General features: G+C 40.5%; 2 protein-coding genes across 2 annotated transcripts in view; both read right to left on the bottom strand.

Annotated features, from left to right (window-relative positions):
• Positions 1–5,178: 5,178 nt before the first annotated feature.
• FOXC2 (forkhead box C2) overlaps positions 5,179–24,426 on the bottom strand; it is a 31,178-nt gene continuing 11,930 nt past the window's right edge. The window contains exon 2 of the mRNA XM_043987764.1: positions 5,179–5,290. The gene's annotated coding sequence lies outside the window, so the exon portion shown is untranslated. The remainder of the gene's footprint in view (positions 5,291–24,426) is intronic.
• Positions 20,903–22,342, bottom strand: FOXL1 (forkhead box L1). Its single transcript, XM_043981195.1, has 3 exons — positions 21,825–22,342; positions 21,023–21,467; positions 20,903–20,959 (listed from the first exon to the last, which is right to left on the bottom strand). The coding sequence occupies exons 1-3, from the start codon at positions 22,340–22,342 to the stop codon at positions 20,903–20,905; spliced, it is 1,020 nt and encodes a 339-aa protein (XP_043837130.1).

Genomic DNA, 24,426 nt, shown 5'->3' with positions numbered 1-24,426 from the left:
AACTATTATTGTCATTTTATATATGAGGATATTAAGGCTCATAAAAGACAGAGCTAGGACTCAAATTCAGGTCTTTCTCTTACACTCTGCTTACCTTCATCAATATGGATATAAACGTGGACCATGGAAAGGGGAAATTTTATGAAGTCCAAAGATAAGTTGTTTGAATAGATTAAAACTTGATTGTGAAAAAGATCTTCTCTCCCAAAAAAAATTAATTCATGGAAATGTTTTCCAGTTTCCCCTTCTCCAAGGTAATAAAAATAAATGGATTTAAATACTCCTTATGCCTATTCCAGCATGGATTTGTAACTGGCCCTTATTGGGTATACAAGTGGTTATTGGCAGGTTTGGGTTACTGGCAACAAGGGGAACTGTGGTCATGGTACCATATTCTTTGAGTAGAAATTGACATGGAATGGAAGGGTTGGGGCTGAAGTGGTGTTTTGCCAATTTCACAACCCACTTAGAACTAACAGCTTTGAAATTTTGAACCATATTTGAACCTTTTTGGATTTCAGGATCTTTGATGCTTGGCAAAATACAACTTTTTAAAAAAATTTAGAGCTGGGCAAAGAGCACTTTAAAAGGCTTATAACTTGACTCTAAAGGCTCCTTTAACATCAAATAGCCCTTTCCAAACAACAATTTGATGAGTTGAAAGGAAATGAATCAAAAACATATGAATTAAATTTCCCTTAAAATACACATGGGTTTAAAAATTAGGGGGAAAGGGGCTTGGCAAATATCTTTGGGGTTTTATCAAACCCCAAACATTTGAGAAAGAGCATGAGAAATTCAGGGAATCCAAAATGCAGTTAAGTTCATTCATCCCCAATGTCATGACTATGGACATGACTTGAATAAATAATAGCAATTGAGAGCTGTCATTGTGGATAATCCAAGTGTTTCAAAATAGCAATAATAACAATGATGATGACCAATTACATTCACATAGCACTTTACAAAGCATTTTCTCCATAACTTACCCTGTGAGGAAGGTAGAGTAAATATTACAATCACTATCTTACAGATGAGGAAAGTGACAGTCAATGAGGATTAATGATTTACCCAAAGTCGTGTAGCAAATAAACGGCAAAGCCTAGACATGAACCTGTTTACTTTTGCCCACTAAATCTGATTGCAGTGTTTATAAATGATTGGCAGTGTCCTGTGTCTACCATCATACCCAAAAGAGAACTAGCCCTCTAGCTAGAGACAGCCATGATGCCTCTCATATAAAGTCCCTGGGGACTGTTAGAGCTGTCCTAACCAGAAAACTCTACCCCTGTGTTGTTGACCAGCAGGTGGTTCTACTGTTCCCTTGTGTCATGAATGTTTTTGTTTCTTCCTAGGCCAGTACCCTAGGTGCTCCCAAGGGAGACTCATCTTTTGTATGCCCAAAAGAGCATGGATCTCTAGTAGTTGACCATTGTTAAATGTGCCTGGTAAGGATAAAAAAGGATCCAGGACCCATGGGAGTGTGAAGGGGAAAGGAAAATGGAAAGGAAGGGAGAGGAGAAGGGAGAAACACAAATGGGCTGAAAGACATAATTTTTTTCAAAACAATTGGTTTCTTTTATTAATCTTATGTATTTTATTTTATATATTTAACTATTAGTCTGAGAAAACTTTACCAGATTGCCCAAGAAATCTATGACACACAAAATGTTATGAACCCTTTATCTTTCTTTTTTCCCAATTTTCTATTAATTTGACATTTTAATGTTCTTTTTTGGATTATAAACATTTTTATTTAAAGTTTTGAGTTCCAAATTCTCTCCTTCTTTACCCTTCCCCCCCTCCCTGAGGCTGTAAGCAATCAGATATAGGTTATTACATGTGCAATTAGGTAAAACATTACTATATTAGTCATTTTGTACAAGAAAACTCAAATAAAAGGAAAAAAATGAAAGAAAGTTAAAGATAGCATGCTCCAGTATGTGTTCAATCAGTATCACTTCTTTTCTTTGGAGGTAGATAGAATGCTTCATCATTAGTCCTTTGGGATTGTCTTGGATCATTACATTGCTGAGAATAGTTAAGTCATTCACAGTTCTTCACCAACCAATATTGCTGTTACTGTGTACAATGTTCTCCTGGTCTCACTTCACTTTATGTCAGTTCATATAAGTCTTTCCAGGGCTTTCTGAAACCATCATGCTTCTTATAGCACAATAATATTCCATCACAATCATATACCACAGCTTTTTTAGCCATTCCCCAATTGATGAGCATTACTTTGATTTCCAATTCTTAGACACCACAAAAAAAGAAAAAAAAGGAGCTGCTATAAATATTTTTGTACAAATAGGTCTTCCTCTCTTTTTTGCAATGTCTTTGGGACACAAACCTAGTAGTGGTATTGCTGGATCAAAAGGTACGCACAGTTTTAGAGTCCTTTGGGCATAGTTCCAAATTGCTTTCCAGAATGGTGGTATCAGTTCACAACTCCACCAACAGTGGATTAGCATCCCATTTTTCCCACATCCCCTCCAACATCCAACATTTTCCTTTTTTGTTATATTTGCCACTCTGATGGATATGAAGTGGTACCTCAGAGTTGTTTTAATTTGTATTTCTCTGATCAATAATGGCCTAAAGCACTTTTTCATATGACTATAGATAGCTTTAATTTCTTTGTCTAAAAACTGCATGTTTATATTCTTTGACCATTTATTGGTTGGGGAATGACTTGTATTTCTATAAATTTGGCTCAGTTGTCTACATATTTGAGAAATTAGGCCTTTCTCAGTGATAATTGTTTCAAAAATTCTTTTACAGTTTTTGGATTTCCTTATAATTTTAGTTACATTGGTTTTGTTTGTACAAAAGCTTATATAATCAAGATCATCTATTTTACATTTTGTAATGCTCTCTATATCTTCTTTGATCCTAAATTCTTCCCCTGTCCATAAATCTGACAGATCACCTATTCCAAATTCTCTTAATTTGCTTATGATATCTGTCTTTATGCATAAATCATGTACCCATTTTGATCTTATTTTAGTATATGGTGTGATATGTTGGTCTATATCTAGTATCTGCCATGCTGTTTTCCAGTTTTCCCAACAGTTTTGTCAAATAATGAATTTTTGTTCCAAAACCTTGGATCTTTGGGTTTATCATATGCTAGATTACTACAGTCATTTACTATAGTATAATTCATACCTATTCTATTCCACTGATCCACCACTCTTTTCTCAGCCTGTACCAGATTGTTTTGATAATTACCAGAAAGATACAATTTAGATGGAACAGATAGAAGGGTGGACAGACATAGATGACAGAGAGAGAAAGGAAGGGAAAAGGGAGAGGAAGAGAGGAAAGAAAGAAGGAAGAAAGGAAGGAAGGAAGGAAGAAAAGAAGGAAGGGAGGGAGGGAGGGAAGGGAGGAACAAAAGAAAGAGAATGACAAATTGATTAAATCACATATATTCAAACCCAGCCTTCAGAATTCACAGCACCTGGTCTCCAATCCTTCTAAAGAAATTAAGCCACTCCCAAATTGTGATAGATCATTGTAAAAGATTCCTTAAGGATTTTAATGCATTGTTTTTGAATGGTTTCTATACCACTCCAGGAAACAGGTTGGTTTGTTGACGTGTATCACTAAAATGAGACCTCTCTCTAGAGTCATTATCAAGTCATTCATCTCTTAAACCCCAACTATGGCAGTTGCTGTAGCTAGCGTTTATATAATGCTATTAGATTTGCCAATCACTTTACAAATATTAACTCCTTTCATTTGGCTAACATACAGAAGGTGCTCAACAAATGAATACTGAGTGATAGAAGAAGGTAGCAATGCCTGGTAGGTACTGAAATTGTTACCCACCTCCTTGTCAGATTTCACTTTAAAAGGCATTGAGAAAGGGAAGCTAGGTGGTGCAGTGAATAGAGCACTGGCCCTGGATTCAGGAGGACCTGAGTTCAAATCCAACCTCATACACTTAACATTTACTAGCTGTGTGACTCTGGGCAAGTCACTTAACCCCAGTTGTCTCACCAAAACCAACCAAACAAAGAGGCATTGAGAGACCCTGAAAAATTCAGCTTCAACCAATGGATGAGGCTATGATTCAGGGTTAAAAATGAACAATCCCCACCACAATCATAGCTCAGCAGCTACTCCTCTCCAGCTATCTGGAATGGCCTGCCTTATGTTGCAGTCTGTTCCTAACACTGCTACAAGCTATTTATGTGACTTACCTATCTCCATGCTTCAGTTTACCTTTCTCTGAAATAATAATGCTTTGGGTGGAGCTACAGGGTGAAGTACCTTCATCTTGATTTTCTAAAATAATGGCTCTCATTTATGTATCATCTTCTGGTTCCAAAGCACTTTACATGCATTATCTCATCTAATCTTTACAACAACCCTATGAGGTGGACAATGTGAATGTTCTAATCCCCATTTTCCAGATGAGCAAACAAGCTGAGAAAAACAGTGTGAATTGTTAGTGGGTGGCAGAAATGAGTCTCAGAACCAGGTCTTCTGACACCCAATCCAGTGCTCCTCATTGCTCCTCAACTGACAACCCAGACAACTATGAGTCCAACATGTAGTAAATAAGTAGTAGGATGCAACTGTACTTGCATTTGCTCAAGATGAAAAGGCTTGTTTAAATATGGCGAGATCACAAATCTATTACATGTATAAAATCCAAGGAGGGGGCTGTGTGGCTTTGAAGCCAACATAAATACAACTGTTTAACAGTTTATTTTAATCTACCAATAAGAGCCAAGCTCCTTAAATGGATTCACATTGCCAACAATCTTCCTGCTCTATGGTATTTGTTAGAAGTCATGATTGTACTTAACTCAGTGTCTTGTGGTCTCCTTAGCTTTGTTTCTTAACAGGGTTGTCTTTATGTTAGTTTTCTTTGGCTTCTTCATAGAAGAGTAACAGATTTCTTTTTGAAGTTTTTATTGATGAATGAGCTGCTATAAATAACTCTCTGTGGCAGGAGCCTGATCTCAAAAGTTTACTCTGGAATAATAGTAGCAGTGGGAAGGAAGGAAATTTATGGCAGCACGTCATGAAATAGTTTAATGGGCTTCATACTGTTTAACTTAATCGTTACAGATGTAAAAACAGAAATACAATTATTTTAACAACTATTATTACATATTGCTTCTCTAGTGAAAATAAAGCCCGGGTGAAGCTATTTCAGACACCAAATCAAGAATGTAGAGATCGTCTCATTGTGGACCCAGGCATGAGGATGTAGGGATGCCTTCAAGAGTCTGACTGCAGTTCTGAATGGATTAAGATGAAGTTGTGGTTTCTAGAAAAGATGAAGAGAAAGAAAGAGATGAAATGTCTTTTTCTGCCACCCTTTGTAAGGGAATGAGAGCCTGGGCAAGGCAGAGTCTTGCCAAGTCAGACCAGAGTTGAGATTTCCTTCCTTTTCAACTTTTGTACTCACTTAATCTACATTGGACAACAGTACCCTACCCTGCCTACAAACCTAGGACATCAGCCTCCTCCCACATCTCTTAGCGTGGTACCCTTGTAAGAACACTGGATATAAAGTTATTAGATCTGGGTTCAAATCCTGATACTCCCACTTACTACCTTCAAGACTTTGGACAAGTCACTTCTCTTATGAGCTTCCTTTTCTCCATCTGTAAAATGAGGAGATTGGGCTAGATTCCTCCTAAGGCAAAGGATCTTAACCTTTGTTGTGTCATAGACTCCTTTGATTGTTTGGTGAAGCCTGTGGACCTTGCCCTCATTCATAATCAAAGGAAATGCTAAATTTCAATTATCCAAGATTAATAAACTCAAAGATGCCATTTTCCCCATCCAAGTTCACAGACCTCCTGAAATCCATTCATGGGCCCTTTGGGGGGGGGGGAGGTTTTGGACTCATGTTAAGAGCCCCTGCTCTAAGATCTCTTTCAATTCAAAGTCTCTGCTCCTTTGATCCATCAGCCCTCACCTGACATCCTGTCTCTTCACAAGCTCCTGCCTGCCCCATACTATGCTCCAAATAATAGCTAGACCCCCACAAGGCCATAGAGTCTCAAACTGGATGGCTTTCTGATTAGTGCAGCTGCCCCATACGTTCTCCTAATTATTGTGGCAGCATCACAGCAGGAGTTCTGTGGTCTGGGGAGAATTTTTTGTTACTGGGAAAGGGACTTTTTATCTCCTTAATGGAGCACAAAAGATTTCCCGAGGTTCCCACAGACCATACTCGTCCTTTTTTCCTTTTTATCCTCCCCATAAGCAAGACTTCAACTCCCAGATAGCATCCCTCCCACCAGAGAGGAGGAAACATAGCTCATTTGAAAGCCTATAAATTGTGAGTTCACACTGGAGGTCTGAGAAGGACTCCCTATCCCTTGGGGAAACAACCCTGTAGAAAGCTGCATTAGAAACTAAACCCTACATCTCTCTTTAGCGTCCTAAAGCTCTCTTTCCTCTTCCATCCCACAGGGAGGACCTGGTCTACAGAAGTTCTTCCAAGGCAGAGACATTTTATTCCAATTAATTTCTTTCTCACAGACTCTAGCCTGAAATACCAGAAGATTGAACTGGGAATTAGGAGCTGCCTTTACCGGTCAATGCTTTTGACCTGACAAAAGTTAATTGACCTTTCTCTGCCTTAGCTTTCTAATCAGTAAAAATAAAGTGGTTAGACTAGACAGAGGATCTTCTAAGTCCCTTCCAGCTATAAGACTCTAGAGTTGCATGTTCCAGTAACAGCAGGAGATGGGAAGGAGGGTTTCTTCACATTAGTAGTTTTATGCTTTGGGATTTGAGATTCCATGAGCTCTCATAGCTATTATTAGGGTTATTCTATCATCATGAAATCATCTAGAATCACAGAATTAGAGAACCATCTAATGTTAGTACTGGAAGGATGTCTTGAAAGACAGCTTAGTAGGAAGAGTATTGAACTTTGAGTCAAGACATCTGAGTTCAAATTCCAGCTCTACCACTTCTTATCCTTTGTGACCCAGGACAAATGGCTGATCCTTCTTGAATCTCAGCCTTCTCATCTGTAAAATTTGAATAATAATACTGGCACTGCCTAGCTAATACAGTCACTATGAAGAAAACATTTTGTAAATCTTCTAATGCTTTTCTGTTACCCGACATCCTAATTTTTAGATGCAGAAACTGAGGTCCAGGACAGAGAACAGCCCTCTATGATTTAATAGATGACTTGTAAGAGTAACTAGAGTAATAAAGGACTGAAATAAAGAACTGATTCATTCTAAGACTAAGAACCATTCCCCATCAGATAAGGATCAAGGGATACAAACAGGCATTTTGAAGGAAAAAAATCTAAACTATCAACAGTCATATGGGGGTCAGGGGGGATGCTCAAATCAATAGAGAAATGTACCTTAAGGCAACTCTGAGACTTCAGCTCACATTGATCCTATTTACAAAATGAAAAAGGAAGAAAATTACATGAATTGGAAGGACTGATGGGAAATGGGCACTGTTGGTTGACTTGTGAATTGATAGAAGCATTCTGGAAGGCTTTTTGGAATTATGTACCCTAGGGCACTAAACGGTATATACCCTTTGACCCAGAGAAACCACTTCTAGAGTTATAGCCCAAACTGATTAAAAGATGAAAAAGACCCTATATGTAAAAATATTTATAAGAGCTCTTTGCATAATAGTAAAAACATGGAAATTAAGAGGTACTCATCAATTGGGGAATGGTTACAGAAATTATGGCATATGAGCAAAATGAAAAAGTATTATACCATTTTTAAAAATGATGAAATAGACACTTCCAGAGGGAAGTGGAAAGATATCTATGAGCTGATGCAGAGTGAAGTAAACAGAGCTACGAGAACAATTTATGTGGTAATAGCAACATTATATAGAAAAAACAACTTTGAAAGACTTTAGAACTTTGACCATTGCAATGATTGACTATGATTCCAAGGGACCAGTGATAAAGTCTTTTTACTCAATTCCTGCCAGAGAGGTAATGGGCTTACAGTGCAGAATGAGACTTATATTTGTGAATATAGACAATATGGGAATTTGTTTCCTTTGATTCTACATATTTCTTATGAGGTTTTAATTTTTTTTGTATTATGCAACTGAGGCATGGAAGGGAGAGACAATAAATGTTTATTAATTGGGGAAAATAGCAAAATTTATTTGGGGAAAGCAAATATATCTAACACATTTTTTTCCTCAGAAAAGAGTTGTTAGGGCTTCTTTTAAAAGAATCATTGTTCTAGAGCCAAGCTAGTGATGAACCTCTCCAGACTCAGCTAGGCAGGTACCCAGATGAGACATGCCCCATGCTCACAGCCTTTTCAGTTTATTAGTACCTGTCACAGCTAGTAGAACCTTTGAGAACCCAAGTTCACCTCCTTGCCACAGTGAGGCTTCAGAAGACTTTCATGGAGACTGATTCCCCCATAGGACACTTTATTAACTGAATTTATAGTCAAAGAAATAGGAGATTTCAGATGCATACAAAAAAAAAATAAATAGCCTGTTCCATATACTAACAAAGTAATCTTCTTCTTCTGACCCTTTAGCTCTAAGACTAACTTTTATGATTCCCCTTGTTATTTTTTTGTTGTTTTCATTACACACAGGTGCCATATGTAACACCCCTAGGAAATAGCAGAAGGAGGAAATGAAACAGACGTATATACCATTATCCCACTGTCACTTATTGTGCCCCTCTTATTATAATGTATTTGAGCCTCCTCTGTAACCCAATTCTACCTTCCTATGTCAGCACACTTGAAAGCTGCTTAATTCAGAGAGAAGCCAAAGGGCTTTGAGGAGTTCTTTGAGGAATAATCACTACTAGTAGTATGTAGTAGAAAGGACACTGAACTTGAAGATAGGAAGAGGAGGAGATAAGAAGGAGAAGGAGGAGGAGGAGAAGGAGGAGGAGGAGGAGGAGAAGGAAGAAGAAGAAGAAGAAGAAGAAGAAGAAGAAGAAGAAGAAGAAGAAGAAGAAGAAGAAGAAGAAGAAGAAGAGCATTTATATGGAGATTTAAGGTTTGAAAAGGACTTTACAGGTTATATCAATTGACAGTGTCAGCTCTGTGAGATCAAGATGATTATTTATCCCCATTTTAGAATTGAGGGAACTGAGGCAGACAGAGTTAAACAACTGGCCCAGAGTCACACAACTAGTAAGTGTCTGAAGCAAGATTTTAACTCAGGTCCTTACAACTCTATCACTATATCCACCGTGTCACCCAGCTGCCTCATAAACCAGAGAAATGGGTTTGACTGACACCCACCAGCTAAGGAGATCTGAGCAAGTCATGTCAGATTGTCAATCCTTGATTCCTTCAATACATAGAAATAATCATGCTTGGGTTATCTACTTCACAAAGTTGCTGTAAGAAAAGGGCTTTGTAAAGCAAAAAGCACTATGTAAATGTAAGCTGCTATTCTCATTGGTGCTATTCATTCCTGCCCTATCTGACAGATCCATTTGTTTTAGGCCAAATGAATTATTCATGATTCCTTTCAGTTCACCCCCAAAACATGCATGCAACATATAAGTCTCAAAGTCAACTCGACATTCAAAAATGTGGGAAAGTTTATTTATTTCTCTGAACATTCCTGATTCATAATGTGCTTTCTAAAAATGTAACCAAGTTCTAGCTGACCAAGCTTCTGCTATATTTAGCAATACAATTTTAAATAAATGTGCTTTACACTGTATAAATCTGGTCCTGGAGCATAGCCTCAAGAAATGGTCTTTCTCCGTACCATGAGGTGGTGCTGCAGTCATGTGACTTGACCAGTGGCAGAATGCTGGGAAAGAAGAAACTCAGATTTCATTCATTTCCTTGTCTCTTTCCTTCTCCTCTTTGTCAGATTCCACAATCACTTAAAAACAAACAAAGGAACAAAAATCTATATCCTTGGGGTTAGGGCAACCAAAGACTTGACCCTATGTTCCTCATCCTAGCTGAGTAAAATGTCAGCTGAGCTCAATGTGAATTGTGCTCTTCAGCCTGCCAAGCCAATTGTCTCTAGCCATTTTCTGGAGATTAACTGCCATGTTGGGAGAGTCTTGATTTGCTTTCTCTTTGTATATTAAGACTTAATATATTATCCTGAGACCCATTAAACTGGGAACCATGAGTGGGAATATGTTACTTTTAATATAGAGAATGTATAGCAATAAACCTCAACCTAACAGGAAGTGACTGATGCAATATTGCTGAACTATTCATTCAATTCAATAAACATTCATTAAGTGCCTACTACGTGCCAGGCACTGTACTAAGGGGATTCAAATAAGAAAGAGGCAGCCCCTGCCTCCTTGAAGAGCTTGGGTTCTAGGGTGAAGGGACTGAGCTAGAGGATACCAGATGTTATTCTATAGAGTCAAAGACAAACAGAGCAGCTGATGGGAAATGGAGTTACCAGGAAGGTTGTGAACCCTCCCTAGGCTTTGTGAGGATTTTGGTATTCCATCCTCCAGTTCTCCAATCAGAGATGCTGACTGAAAATGGAGTATTAAAATCATGATGTTAGTTCTTAATTTTTCTCCGAGATTTAAATCTGGAAGGTCTTTAGAATCATCTAGTTCAACACTTTCATAGTTTTAGAAAAAGAAACTGAGACTCCCAAAGGGTAAAAGCCTGGGCTTATTCAGATACTAAGTAGCAGAGCTGGGGCTTCTTTCCACCGCACCAAACTGTTCTTCCTTTGTGAGTTTCACTATGGATTCCAGAGAAGTGTTTAGATCCTGTCTCTGTACACCAGGATCATCTGTAGGAAATGTGTATTAAAGGGGTCTCAGAGAGGTGAAATATACAAATGTAAGTTTACAGAATGTTACAGTTTGTAGGAACCATAAAGATCATTTAATTCAATGCCTCGCTTTACAAATAGAAAAACTGAGACCCAGAAAGGATAAATGACTTTAGTAGTTAAAATGATAATGACATGGCAAACCTAAGATGCTAATCTGGGATTTCCAACTATATGTTCAGAATTCTTCAACTTCACTACAATACTTAAGCATCTAGATGGTACCCTGGGTAGAACACTGACATCGGATTTGGGGAAACCTGAGTTCAAATTGAGCCTCAAACACTACCTGCATGTCACTTAACCTCTGTCTCAGTTTTCTCAACAATAAAATGGGGGTAATAATAGCATCTATTTCCCAGGGCTGTTATGAGGGGATCAAATTAAATGTTTGTAAAGTGCTTAGCATGGTGCCTAACATATAGGAAGCACTTAATTGATAATATCCCCTTCTACCCCCCCTACTTTATTGAATTAAGCAACTGATTATAAAATCAGGCAACTTTAGATCTAAAGGGAACCTCAGAGACCATCTAGTTCAAACCCATTATTTTATAGAGGAGAGAATGGAGGAGGAAAGTTAAGAGATTTGCCCAAGGCGAGACAGATAACACCAATCTCAAGCAAGATTTGAACTCAGATCCTCTCATTCTAGAGAGACAGTATTCTTCCCATTGTACCATGCTGCCTCCCTTGCTTTGAGATATCAAAACATCTGAAAATAATAGCTCTTCAGAGCTGGAAAAGTACCTCTAAAAGAATTCTCTGACATCCCAGACTGAAATTCATACAGCCTTTACTTGACCTCTAGTGAAAGGATATCACTAACTCCCTTTCCACTTTTGGTCTGCTATCTGTGCTAGAAAAGTTTGCCCTTACATAAAGCAATCCTTAAGACTGACTTCCAGTCATTTGTTCTTAATCCTGCCCCCTAGGGATAAACAGAACAAGTCTGTGTGACTCCTACACAAAAACTGATTGACCAACTGTTTGACTGAATTCAACTGGTTTCTCTCTTTTTATATGGTGGTGGTGGTGGTGGTGGTGGTGGTGGTGGTGGTGGTGGTGGTGGTGGTGGTGTGTGTGTGTGTGTGTGTGAGTGAAATTACATGTTATATAGAGATAAGGACATAAATAAAAAATTAGTATGATAAATACAGCTTGTTAGGACTATATAACAATAGGAATAATACCTTACATTTATAAGTACTTTTCCAAATTGGGAACAACACCCCTTACTCCTCCCCACCCCCACCCCTATTGTGAGATAGGAAGGGAAGGGCTTTTTAACCCCATTTTACAGAAGAGGAAAAAATGTGATTCCTTAAGGAAGTTAGGAGTCATCTAATATCTTGGGTTGCATGCAATGGAGAAATCAAGAACATCTTAAAATAGAATTGATCAGACTGTAAAATTTAGTAATCAGGTATAGTGAAGATATTGCGTCAATATTACTCAGGATATAAGAATAGAATTGTCTCCATTTGAATTAAAAAAGATTCCACTGGGGACAGCTAGGTGGTACAGTAGATAAAGCACTGGCCCTGGATTCAGGAAGACCTGAGTTCAAATCGGGCCTCAGACACTTGACACTTACTAGCTGTGTGGCCCTGGGCAAGTCACATAACCCTCATTGTCCTGGAAGAAGAAGAAGAAGAAGAAGAAGAAGAAGAAGAAGAAGAAGAAGAAGAAGAAGAAGAAGAAGAAGAAGAAGAAGAAGAAGAAGAAGAAGAAGAAGAAGAAGAAGAAGAAGAAGAAGAAGGGAAAGGAGGAGAAGAGAAAAGAAAAGAAAAGAAAAGAAAAGAAAAGAAAAGAAAAGAAAAGAAAAGAAAAGAAAAGAAAAGAAGAGAAGAGAAGAGAAGAGAAGAGAAGAGAAGAGAAGAGAAGAGAAGAGAAGAGAAGAGAAGAGAAGAGAAGAGAAGAGAAGAGAAGAGAAGAGAAGAGAAGAGAAGAGAAGAGAAGAGAAAAGAAGAAAAAAGAAAAGAAAATCCTACTGGGGCAGCTAGATGGCGCAGTGGATAAAGCACCTGCCCTGGATTCAGGAGGACCTGCATTAAAATCCGGTCTCAGACACTTGACACTTACAAGCTGTGTGACCCTGGGCAAGTCACTTAAACCCTCATTGCCTCATAAAAAAAAAAAGATCCCACTTATGTCTTGTCTTTTTGCAGAGGGAAGATTTTCCTCCAGGACTCAATTATTCTCTAATTCTTGGAGGTTTCTGCCTGAAAATGCTCCTACCACTGGCTGATTAATTTCAGTTTATACAAATCAATTATAATAAATATTATACCTTACAGTAGTTTACAAATACTGTCCTGTGCAATTAATTGTGGTTCAAGGCCTCAACAAACTGATTAGATCCCTTCCTAGGATCCAACCTGCTGATTCTCTCCCCGGAACCCCTTCAACAGTTTGGCCATTATCTCTCATTGATCCCTCAGCAACTACAAAGGCAGAGATTTGCTTCACCAAACGTGACTTACATGATGTAAACTCATGCCTGGTACATGCTAGGCCTACAGGATCTGCCCTACTTCTTCTAAGATATGAACAAGGAGTCTACAAGGATCTCCATCTTGCACTTAAAATCTAGGGGAGGGGAGGAAATAGAGAGAGGAGGGAGGTGACTGAATACTTGGAGAAAAGAGCATATGCGAGGCATCTGCTATGTAATGCAACAGAATTGTTAAAATTCCATAAGATTTTAGCTTTTCCTTTTAGTGGTTTATAGTCAAGATGGATCCCAACCAAATGACTACATAAATGACCATCCCACCTATTAAGGAAGAAACAGAGATTGAAAGAAATTTCTCAATCTTCTTTTTTTCCTTCCAGCTCCTGGTCCATAATTCCATTATCCTGCTCAATGCATCATAAATGTACATATGGAAATCATGAATGTCTATATCAAGGACACCAGCACTTCTATCTTTATCCAATCAATATAAAGTTTAACCACTTAGCAAGTAGTAACATTATCCAACTAATGTCTAGCTTGAAAATGTTCTCTTTTGTTTTAGTCAGTCTCCCTAGCAGTCATTTTGCCTGATATCAAGACTTACCTGTTACTATGAACTAGTTCTGGATTTTTGCTAAAAACAAACAAACAAACAAACATATGCTATACATGCATGCATATAGATTCATGCTTGAAGTCACCTGGGCATAGGGTGGGGGAAGTAGACTACAAAACTAATTGGAAATTACAACTTACCACACACTCCATGGGCCATATTGGACCATCCCTTCTGGTTTCCTGTTCTACACCTAGAGATTCCTGGAGCTGAGGGGCTACAGACCCACCCATTTACTGATAATATTAGGACCTCTACCTTGGTGAATAGCATCAAAGGGAAGCATATAATCTAAAAAGGAAGAAAGGCATTCCTGAAAAGACCACTGTAATTGGAATCATCTAAGATGGTGGCATCAAAATCTAATAGAAAAGGGGCCACTAAACCATATATAAGGATCCCTGGAGACTGCATATTGACTTAGAAAACCACATAGCAATATTGTCTAATGTTCCATTGTATTTTTATTTATTTTGTTAAATAGTGCCAATTACATTTGAATTTGATATGGGTTTTGCTCTGAAATGTTGTGGGCAACATGCCTCAGCAGGACTAGTGTTTGACCCTTCTGATCTAAATGATTTAAAGTCTTCAGATAACATAAAACCTCAGCATGATACTTAAGCAGTGGTTCTCTATAGCAATGAAATACAGGTATAATCCATATCCATACATATGTATAAACATATATACATATATAAACATGCATCCATTTTTGTCATTTTTCATGTGCATGCAATCAACCCCCACTTGATTTTTTTTTTTAGTGAGGCAATTGGGGTTAAGTGACTTGCCCAGGGTCACACAGCTAGTAAGTGTCAAGTGTCTGAGGCCGGATTTGAACTCAGGTACTCCTGAATCCAGGGCCGGTGCTCTATCCACTGTGCCATCTAGCTGCCCCCCCATTTGATTTTTAGAAGCCCCCCCAGAGTCCCCTCCAACTCTAACAGTACTGTGATGCTGTGATATGTGTGACTGTGTGCATTAGCAGGTAGTCTTGCTTGTTTTAGGATGACCAGAGAAGCCCAGTCAAAACTATGAGCATCAAGACAAAAGCAAGATCTGGCCTAATGAAAATGAGTCCCTCTGACCATGTATGTCTTTCAGAGCCGGGGAAATGTAAAATTCCCAAAGTCGGCCTGTTTCCCAAATGTGATGTAACAAGTTTGTTGTTTTGTTTGTAGTCACACCGGTATCAGATTACCCCTGACTTGAGCTGTGTAGGATAGAGAAACAAACTTGTCCAAAGTAGTGTTGTTGCTCTGGTTGATTTACAATGACTCAGCCTTGGGCAGGGCCCTTCAGGCTTGCCTTTCTACAAATGGCAGATTTCCAAATATCTAAATGTGAAGCTGATATATGTATACAGACATTTTTATGTCTATCTATATATGAGATATAGATCACAACCCACACCTGCTACTTTCATACATATTCATATAAACATGAGTGAATTCAAATTAGGTAGGAATTCAAAAGCTCTTGGATATGCTACCCTTATTTTGAAGAGAGAAAAGGACTTAATAGCACACCATCAGATGATCTAAAAGAGGAGAGTAGAGAATTTTTTTTTTACTTGCCTGCATTTGACTCAGTAATGAAATAACTGGGATTTAAAAAAAATTAAGTACATTCCAAGATACATAAGGAATTAACATAAATATATAAGGACAAAAACCATCCCCTAATGAATCCAAAGATATTTTTAAAGATTCCACAAAAAAGAACTGTAAGTTATTAACAACTATAACCATATGAAAGAATGTTTTGAATCACAAATAAGAGAAATGCAAATCAAAATAACTTTGAGGCTTCCTCAAGCAACCAGAAAATTGGCAAAGATCACAAAATATGGGACTAATCAAAGTTGGGGGAGGGGCAGGGCTGTGGAAAGTTATACACACTTATGTACTGTTGGGGGAGTCATGAAGTGATATATGCTGGGAAACCATTGGGAATAAGGGCTAAAATGTCAATATTTTTTTACCCAGAGATCCTCCTACTAGATGTATACTCCCAAAGGGGTCAAAGATGGCAGTGTGATCCAATGGAAAGCTTATCAAATTTGGAATCAGGGAGCCTGGGTTCAAACTCCACTTCTGACACCAACTATATTATTTACTGAAAGTCATTTAACCACTCTGGACCTCAGTTTTTATGAACATAGAAAGAAAGTTTCCATGTCTACCAAAATATTCATTGCAATACTTTGTGTGGTAGGAAAGAATTAAAAACATTGATTAGACAATGACTAAACAAATTGTGACACATTCATGTAATGGAATATTACTGTCATTAAAAGTACAAATGTAAAGAATTCTGAGTAACATGGGAAGGTAGGAATTACTTGAGAAGGAGCATAGCTTAATGAGGATAGGAATATATTCAGAAATAAATGTGCCATAAAAATAAAATGTATTAATTTTAAAAGTTAAGGGATGAAGGGTATGTGATTTTAATATAAGGGTAAATGTTTTATTATATGTAGTTAATATATAGCCAAATGTTAAAATGTTATATAATTTTATATTTTACAGATATGTCTACATACTTATACACACAGTGAAAGCAAGAACCACATAATGAATATCCTGCTGAAGTTTACAACTGTCAGAGGTAACCAATGAATTAAAAAGAAAATCCCTCTTCTGTCTTCAATAGCTTAGATGGACACCCCTAGATTATCTGAAAAATAACTTCAACAGTCCACTTAATTTATGTCTAAAATAGACCCAGCTTCAAAGTTGAATGTCCTAAATGGGAATAAAATCATAGAATTTCTCCTTACATATATAGACATAGAGGTGCATAGAATTTTAGAGGTAGAAGGGAATTAAGAGATAATCTACTCCCAGTCCCCACCTACACACACATACACACACACACACACACACACACACACACACACACACATCTTTTTTTTTTTGGTGAGGCAATTGGGGTTAAGTGACTTGCCCAGGGTCACACAGCTAGTAAGTGTCAAGGGTCTGAGGCCAGATTTGAACTCAGTTCCTCCTGAATCCAGGGCCAGTGCTCTATTCACTGCACCACCTAGCTGCCCCACACACACACCTTATTTGAGAAAAGAAAAAAAAAACAGAGAGTTTCTGTAATGTGCCCAAGGGGAAGAGCTGAAATCTGAACCCAGATTTCCAAGACTCCAAAACTATTATGAAATTCATTTCCCCACAATGCATCCCTGATATCTATGTGTGAATCCTTAGATTTGTGATTTCATCAGTGTAAAGAACTTCCAGTATGGAAACTCCCTTCACCAATAAGGATCAGCAACTTTTAGTTTCTTGGGGCAATGAAAGGTTAAGGGACTTGCCAGTGGTCACCCATAGTGACAAACTTTTTCATAGTATGGGTCACCATAGGCTTAGAGCCATAAGAGGTAATCTAATCCAAACCCCTCTTTTTATAGATGAGGAAACTGAGCCTAGAGAGATAAAGAGACCCAAACCTACAGAGCTAATAAGTGCCAGAGCCAGGATTTGAATCCAGGGTCTTTGACTCTGAATCCAGGACCCTTTTATAGCATTACAACCCATCAAAGGTGGGATACATACCCAGATCTCTCACTGGCAAAGATACTCAAATCCCAGTTCTGCTATTTACAGCTTCCAATAGGTCATCTAAAGTATGTTCAACTTGGTTTCCTTTTCTGTAAACTGAATGTTTAGACTAGATGGCATCTCTGAGATCCTTCCAGCTAGAAATCAATGAGTCTATATTCCTCTTTCTGACCTGAGACCAGTCCTCTATATATACATATCTAACTTTTCTGGCATAAATATAATTTCTATGGGAATCTCCAGGTATTATAATCTAAACTGTATTATAATTTTCAATATCACATTTTTTAAAGTGTTCTATGACCCCATCAAAAGACTTGTGCCATAGATTACTAAAACATGGGACTTAAAGATTTAGAGCTGGGATTGGCTTTAGAAGCCACAGAGTCAAATGCCTCCCCTGTTGCAGATGAGGTAACAAAGGCACAGAGAAGTCAAGGAACTTACACAGTATCACACAAGTAATAAGTTTGGGAAGTGTTCCTCCTTCCCAGTTCAATGCTCTGTCAACACACCACTCTCCCTCTCTAATAGTATATAATGGGGGGCAGCTAGCTAGGTGGTGCAGTGGATAGAGCACTGGCCCTGGATTCAGGAGGACCTGAGTTCAAATCCGACCTCAGACACTTACTAGCTGTGTGCCCCTTGGCAAGTCACTTAACCCCAATTAAGAAATCAACAATACTTCCAAAAAATTTCAAATAAAACATATACTGTACCTGCTGAGTAGAATAACTGTATACATTTTTCACAGTGGCTCAGAGTCCTGAATTGGGTTCTTCCTTTCTTCTGTACTTAATTGAAAATGCTGTCTTTCTGTTGACTAGAATCTTCCGGAGACGGATGGCATCAGGAATCACAGCTGTAACTGAAACCTTATTCCTATTACAGTGTTTGTTTATTTCACACAGTAATCCCACTGAACCAAACAGATAAAGGTTAATGGAAAAACAATTTTATTCACCAGACACTGCTCATTTGAAAGTTTAAAAAAAATGACAAAAGCGTATTCTGCAATGTTGTAGATAACCACAGTGAGAGTCAGACTGAATCTAGCTCTTAGTAAAGTGTCTGCCACATAATAGATGCTTAATAAATATTGATTGATTGATTGATAGGTGAAGATTTCTAAAGGATTTTAAAAGCAAAGGATGCACCTGAAAATCATCAAGTTCATCTTTTAAAAAAAAAAAACAACTATCGTCAAAATCTGAGGCTGACTTCATGAACAACTGTTCAAGCCCACTCTTTAGGTTCTGCCTAACCATGTCCTATTGATTTATATAATTATCCAATAAAGATGTTTCCCTGAAAAGCCTTTTTCAATATAGCCAGCATGAGACCTCTACTTCATTTAACTTTTGTATTTATTTTAATAATGTTCTAGTAACCATTTAAGAAGTTATTTTAGAAATCCCTTTCAAACTTCCTGAAGGTCATTCCTACCTCCAAAAATTCAATGACTTTCTGTACTTTCCCACATCAGATAAAAGTTATTTGAAGGTTTAGGAAGTCAAGCTTCTGAACTCCAGTGAAACCCAAATATATCCAATATAAGAAGCTGAGACATTTCAAAGGCAGCCTGGACTGTGCTGAGCCCTGGGAAACTCAAATTTCTGAATCAGAGCTTTGTTGCAAACAGGGGTCTTTCCTCAATAAGACCTCCAATTATTTGGTCAAGGTATTTATTTAGCTACCAATGGTAGAGAGAAAATTGCTGGGCTTGGAATCAGAATACTTGGATTCCTCTCCCTCCTTTGCCACAGTGTGTCACCTGGGAAAAGTCATTTCACCTCTCTGAGCCTGACTTCCTTCATTTGTAAAATGGAGATAATAATATTTGCCCTATATGCCTCTCCAGATATAGTGAAATAATACTTGTTAAAGCAACTTGCAAAACGTAAAGCACATATAAATGTTCTGCTAATATTATTATAAAGGACTGGGGGCAGGGCATGGAGTGGAGGACTGTGAGACAAAAGATAGGAAATAATCTTTTCAGAGAACCTTGAAAGGTTTCCCCCTTTGGAATAAGAGAATTTCAAAGTTTGCAGTGCACAAATTCCCAAAGCTTTTGCAACATAACAAATTGCTCCCTCTCTGTCTCAGTCCTCCTCTTCCTCCATTTCCCTCTGTCTCTGTCTCTGTCTCTGTCTCTGTCTCATTCTCTCTCTCTCTCTCTCTCTCTCTCTCTCTCTCTCTCTCTCTCTCTCTCTCTCTCTCACACACACACACACACACACACACACACACACACACATTTTCTCAGTAAAACTTTCTGTGTGTCTCCATTTCTATCTCTCATTCTCTCTGTATATATGTCAACTTGTTTGACAAAAACTTAAGGCTTCCTTATTACCAGATTCAGAAAAAATGTCGAAAAAAAAATCCTAGATCTTTAAAAAATGTCAGTCTGGAATGATATGAGGCACCCTCTGTTCCCTCCCCCTTTTCAGGATTCCCTTGAAACGTCGTGTTTCTTTAAAAGCTAAACAAAAATAGCAGTGCATTAAATGACTACTTCCAGTTGCAGAAATAACAAAATGGGTATTCAACAATATATTGCATAAATGAACAAAACATTTTATTGGCTAGAGTGCACATCATTCATAGTGAGGAGTGCTAATATAGAAGTTTCAAAGGTCAGTTACGATTATACCAAAAAAAGTCCACTATTTATAGCAGAAATAAAACATGTTCATTGAACCGTATATCTGGAAAGAAAGGAAACAGCCCTATAAAAGCTGTGACTGATCTTGGTTGTTGTCCAAATGGTAAGACAACTTCCACCTTAACATCTCTCATAAATCGGCTCCAAGCAAGCGGAGTTTTCTCTGTGACCTGTTTCACTGAGTGGCACCTTCAGCCTTATACATTCACCACCCAAGCGGCTCACGAAGTCAGCCCAGCTGACCTGTTCTACAAACAGTCCTCAGTCCCCTAGGCCAGAGGGAACCTACAGTTGAACTTCAAGTTGCCTTGGTTCCCTAATCAATATTGTGTTACAACTGCAGTCTGTTTTCTAGTCTATCATACCTAAGTGGTCAGGAAACGAGGGCAAAGGGGTGGGAGTGAGGGGTGGGGGTGTGCGGCCAGGAGTGGGATTATTAGGGACCCAAACTGTAGCTTTGAGCTAGACTTATATGGTCTTGGGTGTGCGTGATGTCTCTTGGTAGCCTATAATAAATCTTTCAGGGGGATGGAGGGGAACGGGGCGGGGGTGAACAACAAACATCAACCTCTTGGAACCGGGTTTAAGAACATTCAAAATCTGAACAGAAAGGGGAGGAAAGGTGCTGAGAACAGATTCGGATTACAAAAGATAAACCAGCCAACCCAGAATGGGAGAATTTTTTGAACTGTTCACATCTCCACGTGGGAGTCGCTGAAACTTCCCTGAACGGACAAGTTGGCAAATGCCTTTCAAACAAATAAACAAGCGAAGTTAAAATAATATGCTTTTCACCCGCTTCGGTCGTGGTCAGTCGCTGGCGTCCCTTGCAAGGGACAGGTTCCAGGCTTTGGGGAGACAGAAGGAGAAAAAAAAATCCGCCTCTGTTTCTATTAGTGGAAATTAAATACCGTGTCAGAGAGCTGGAGCGGGAAATATGACAGAAGAGGGATCCCCAGCTGGTAAAGTCGCCCTTGAACTTGAGAATCGAGCATCAGGGAGCCACTGAAAGTCGGGCAGAGACCGGGCGAGCTAGCAAAGAGGGTAGAATTGAAGCATCCCGCGGGGAGAGACTCCCCGGTATGTCTGGCCGCCCCGGCCAGTTCTCCCCCTCTGGCTGGCTTCTGGCTCTGTGTCCGGGCCAGGATGCTGTCTATGCTGAAGCTCTTGGGTTTGTCGGCGGTTTTTGGAGGGGCAGGGTCCTCCGGGTCAGTGTCTCGCCGGCCAGGGGGCGGAGGAGACCCCAATGTAGCTGTGCTCTCAGTTGGCTGTAAGCTCTCCTGGCCTGAGATAGCAGCATCTTTTTGGAGACTGTCCTGGGCGGCGTCCTCCGGGGCCACGGAAAGGAAGCCAGGGCTGGGCCAGCAGAGGGGGGCAGAGCATCTGGTCGAGGGGTGAGTGGGGGCCGAGGCAGCGTGCCCCTGGGAAGCTCGCTTTGGGCTGGGCACGTAGCTCTCACTACTTCCTTCTCCTCTTTCTTCACCTCCTTCTCTCCCTCCGACACTCCCTCCTCCTCTTCCTCCCCCTCCTCCTGCTTCACTCCTTCCACATTCTCCTCTTTCTTCATTCCTTCCTCCCCCTCCTCCATCTCCTCCGTCAATGCTTCCTTCTTCATTCTTTCCTCCGCCTTCACTCCTTCCTCTCCCTCCTCCTCCTCCTCCTCTCTTCCCCCCTCCCCCAGTTGCTGCAGGACTGCCTTCCCTTTCCTCCAGCCTGCCTCTGCGGCCCACCTGGCCTCCAGCCTCCTCCGCCTCCCCTTTTCCTCTCTTGGCCTCCTGGACCCCGGGGCCCGGCTTGGGCTTCCTCTTCCGCCGTCGATAGTTGCCGTGCTCAAACATGTCCAGGCAGCTGGGGTCCAGAGTCCAGTAGCTGCCTTTGCCCGGGCGGCCCTTCTCCCGGGGCACCTTGACGAAGCAGTCATTGAGCGACAAATTGTGGCGGATGCTGTTCTGCCAACCCTGCTTGTTGTCGTGGTAAAATGGGAAGCGGTCCATGATGAACTGGTAGATGCCGTTGAGCGTGACCCTCTGGTCTGGGGCGTCTTTGATGGCCATGGCGATGAGGGCGATGTAGCTGTAGGGAGGCTTCTGGGGGGGCTCGGCCCGAGCGGCTCCAACTAGGGCAGCGGGAGGAGAGAAGCCCAGGGGCAGCCCGGGCCTCTCCGGGCCGTACACGTACAACACCGAGGGGCTAACCAGAGGAGGTAGGTGGTGGTTGTAGAGATGGGTCATGGCGAGGCTAGGAGAGCTCCGGGCTGTCCCGCAGGGAGAAGGCGAGGGAGAGCCAGGGAGAGGTTCCCCACGCCCGGGAGAGCCAGCCGCGAGCCTGCAGCTCTAGCTCCCTCCAGCTCTGCCTCTTTCCCCAGCCAGCTCTTGCTGTGTCCCTTCTTCATGCCTTTAAAAATGTTAAATAATTGTTGTAAGTTTGCTATTATATGTTGACTTAGCACTGGAAAATAAATTGTCTATGATAAACAATCGTTGTGTTCTCAGCCCACCCACATTAATTAAAATTTCATTGCTGAAAAACTCCAAGCTTTTCTCCACGTGTCTTTTTGATACCAGCCAATCGTTTTCTGGGTTATTTCTTCATTTGTTTATAGAATTAGTCTGTTGATAAGTCTGCCCACCCAAGTTGAATCAAGCTGTGTTTATTTGGAAAAATTTCCGGGCACCCAATATATAAACGCACTGATCTGATGTTTGAAATATCACGTCCACCCCTTGACGCTGTAAGCACACACAACTCAGCAAAGCAGGATGTTAGCTGCTACGGCTCGGCGCGGGGTCCGAGCAGGCGAGAGAGACAGAGACAGAGACAGAGACAGAAACAGAGAGAGAGACAGGGAGAGACAGACAGACAGAGAGAGAGAGAGAGAGAGAGAGAGAGAGAGAGAGAGAGAGAGAGAGAGAGAGAGAGAGAAGGTGGGGGTGAAAAGATTAATAAAGAGAGAAGCGGACCACGAGGATGCCCTCGTGGCACCCACCCACTCCCCACTCCAAGGACAGAGAAGCTCCTTTTTCTCCCTACTTTATGAGAAGATGAAGGGTCCTTATAAAAGGCTTTCCAAGACTTTAGAAGATGTTTTAAGGGACCAGGCGGGGCGGGGAGAGAAGCAAACACTGGAGCTTGGCTTTCGAGGTTCCCGGGAATTGACAAAGGGGGTTGCTGTTGGAATGTGGGTGCGACAGAACTCCCAGGCTTCTCACATTTTTTAGACAGTTATCAAGTCTCGGTGTAAATAAATTCATGCTCGATAACCTACTCGGGGTGCAGCTAGATCGAGGGAGCCTGGAGGTGAAGCCGGGTAGGAGGAAATGGCGAAGCCTCAGTGACCAGTCTAGGAGATGAGTTAGATCAATTTCGAGCTATGGGGTTCTGGAAGGGGAGAGGTGGTCCGAGGTGATCAGGGAATCACCAGCCTGGGGGAGGTTTGATAGCCCCTCTCTTGGGAGTAGGGGAGCAAAAGGGAGGTCCCTGGCCAGGCAGAGGTTGCAAGCGAGGAGTACCATAAAAGGGGGATTTGGCAGGCTTCAGGGGGAAAGCTGGTATTTGTGAATGCAGGCCTGTGGCTTTATATTCTGTCCTTTCCTGTTTATAACAAGGAGGGGGATTATAACAACTTTACAAGTGCACACAGCTGGCCGGTGATTACATTAAACATTTGGGATGCTTGCGTGCGTTTTTTCCCCCTTTTGGGGGGTAGAAATGTTCCCTCTCTATTTTTTAATTTGCCGCTGTCACGGTTTGAATCAAAGGTCCGGAATTACTGCAATTCAAGAGGTGTCAGGGTCCCCCACCCTCGCCAGCACTCCTCCATTCCATGGAAGTGAAAGGGGCAGTAGACACAAAGAGCAACACCTAGCTATTTATGATCCGCTATTCCAGCGACTCAGGTCGGTTTAAACATAATATGAAAATTTAATTAGTGTTCTACTCAATAAAACGAGAGGGGACCCCAGGGTGAAGGGGAGGAGTGGACTCAAGGAAGGGAATAGGCTAAGTACAACTTGGTAGGAGGTGATCATAGGACTGTCTTCTCCCCAGGTCAGGGCATTTAAGCATCTATGGACCAATTCTAGTACAACTCCCATGTCACATAAATAGGGAAACTGAGGCCCAGAGAAGGACCTTGCTGAGGTCACCCAGGAACAAAGTGAGATTCAAGCTCAGTTATTCATGCAAAGAGAGCTCTTTTAACTAAATCACGTTGTTTTGGTGGTTTTTTCGAAGAGGTGTGGGATAGGAGTAGAAGCTTGGATCTGAACCGAGGAGCTCTGGTGGGGCCAGGTCAGAAATAGCCTCTAGGAAGGCC

Source organism: Dromiciops gliroides, chromosome 2, assembly GCF_019393635.1.
Source record: "Dromiciops gliroides isolate mDroGli1 chromosome 2, mDroGli1.pri, whole genome shotgun sequence".
In the NCBI taxonomy this organism is placed as follows: domain Eukaryota; kingdom Metazoa; phylum Chordata; class Mammalia; order Microbiotheria; family Microbiotheriidae; genus Dromiciops; species Dromiciops gliroides.
The sequence above is the reverse complement of the archived record's forward strand: the minus strand, read 5'-3'. Positions and strand labels throughout refer to the sequence as shown.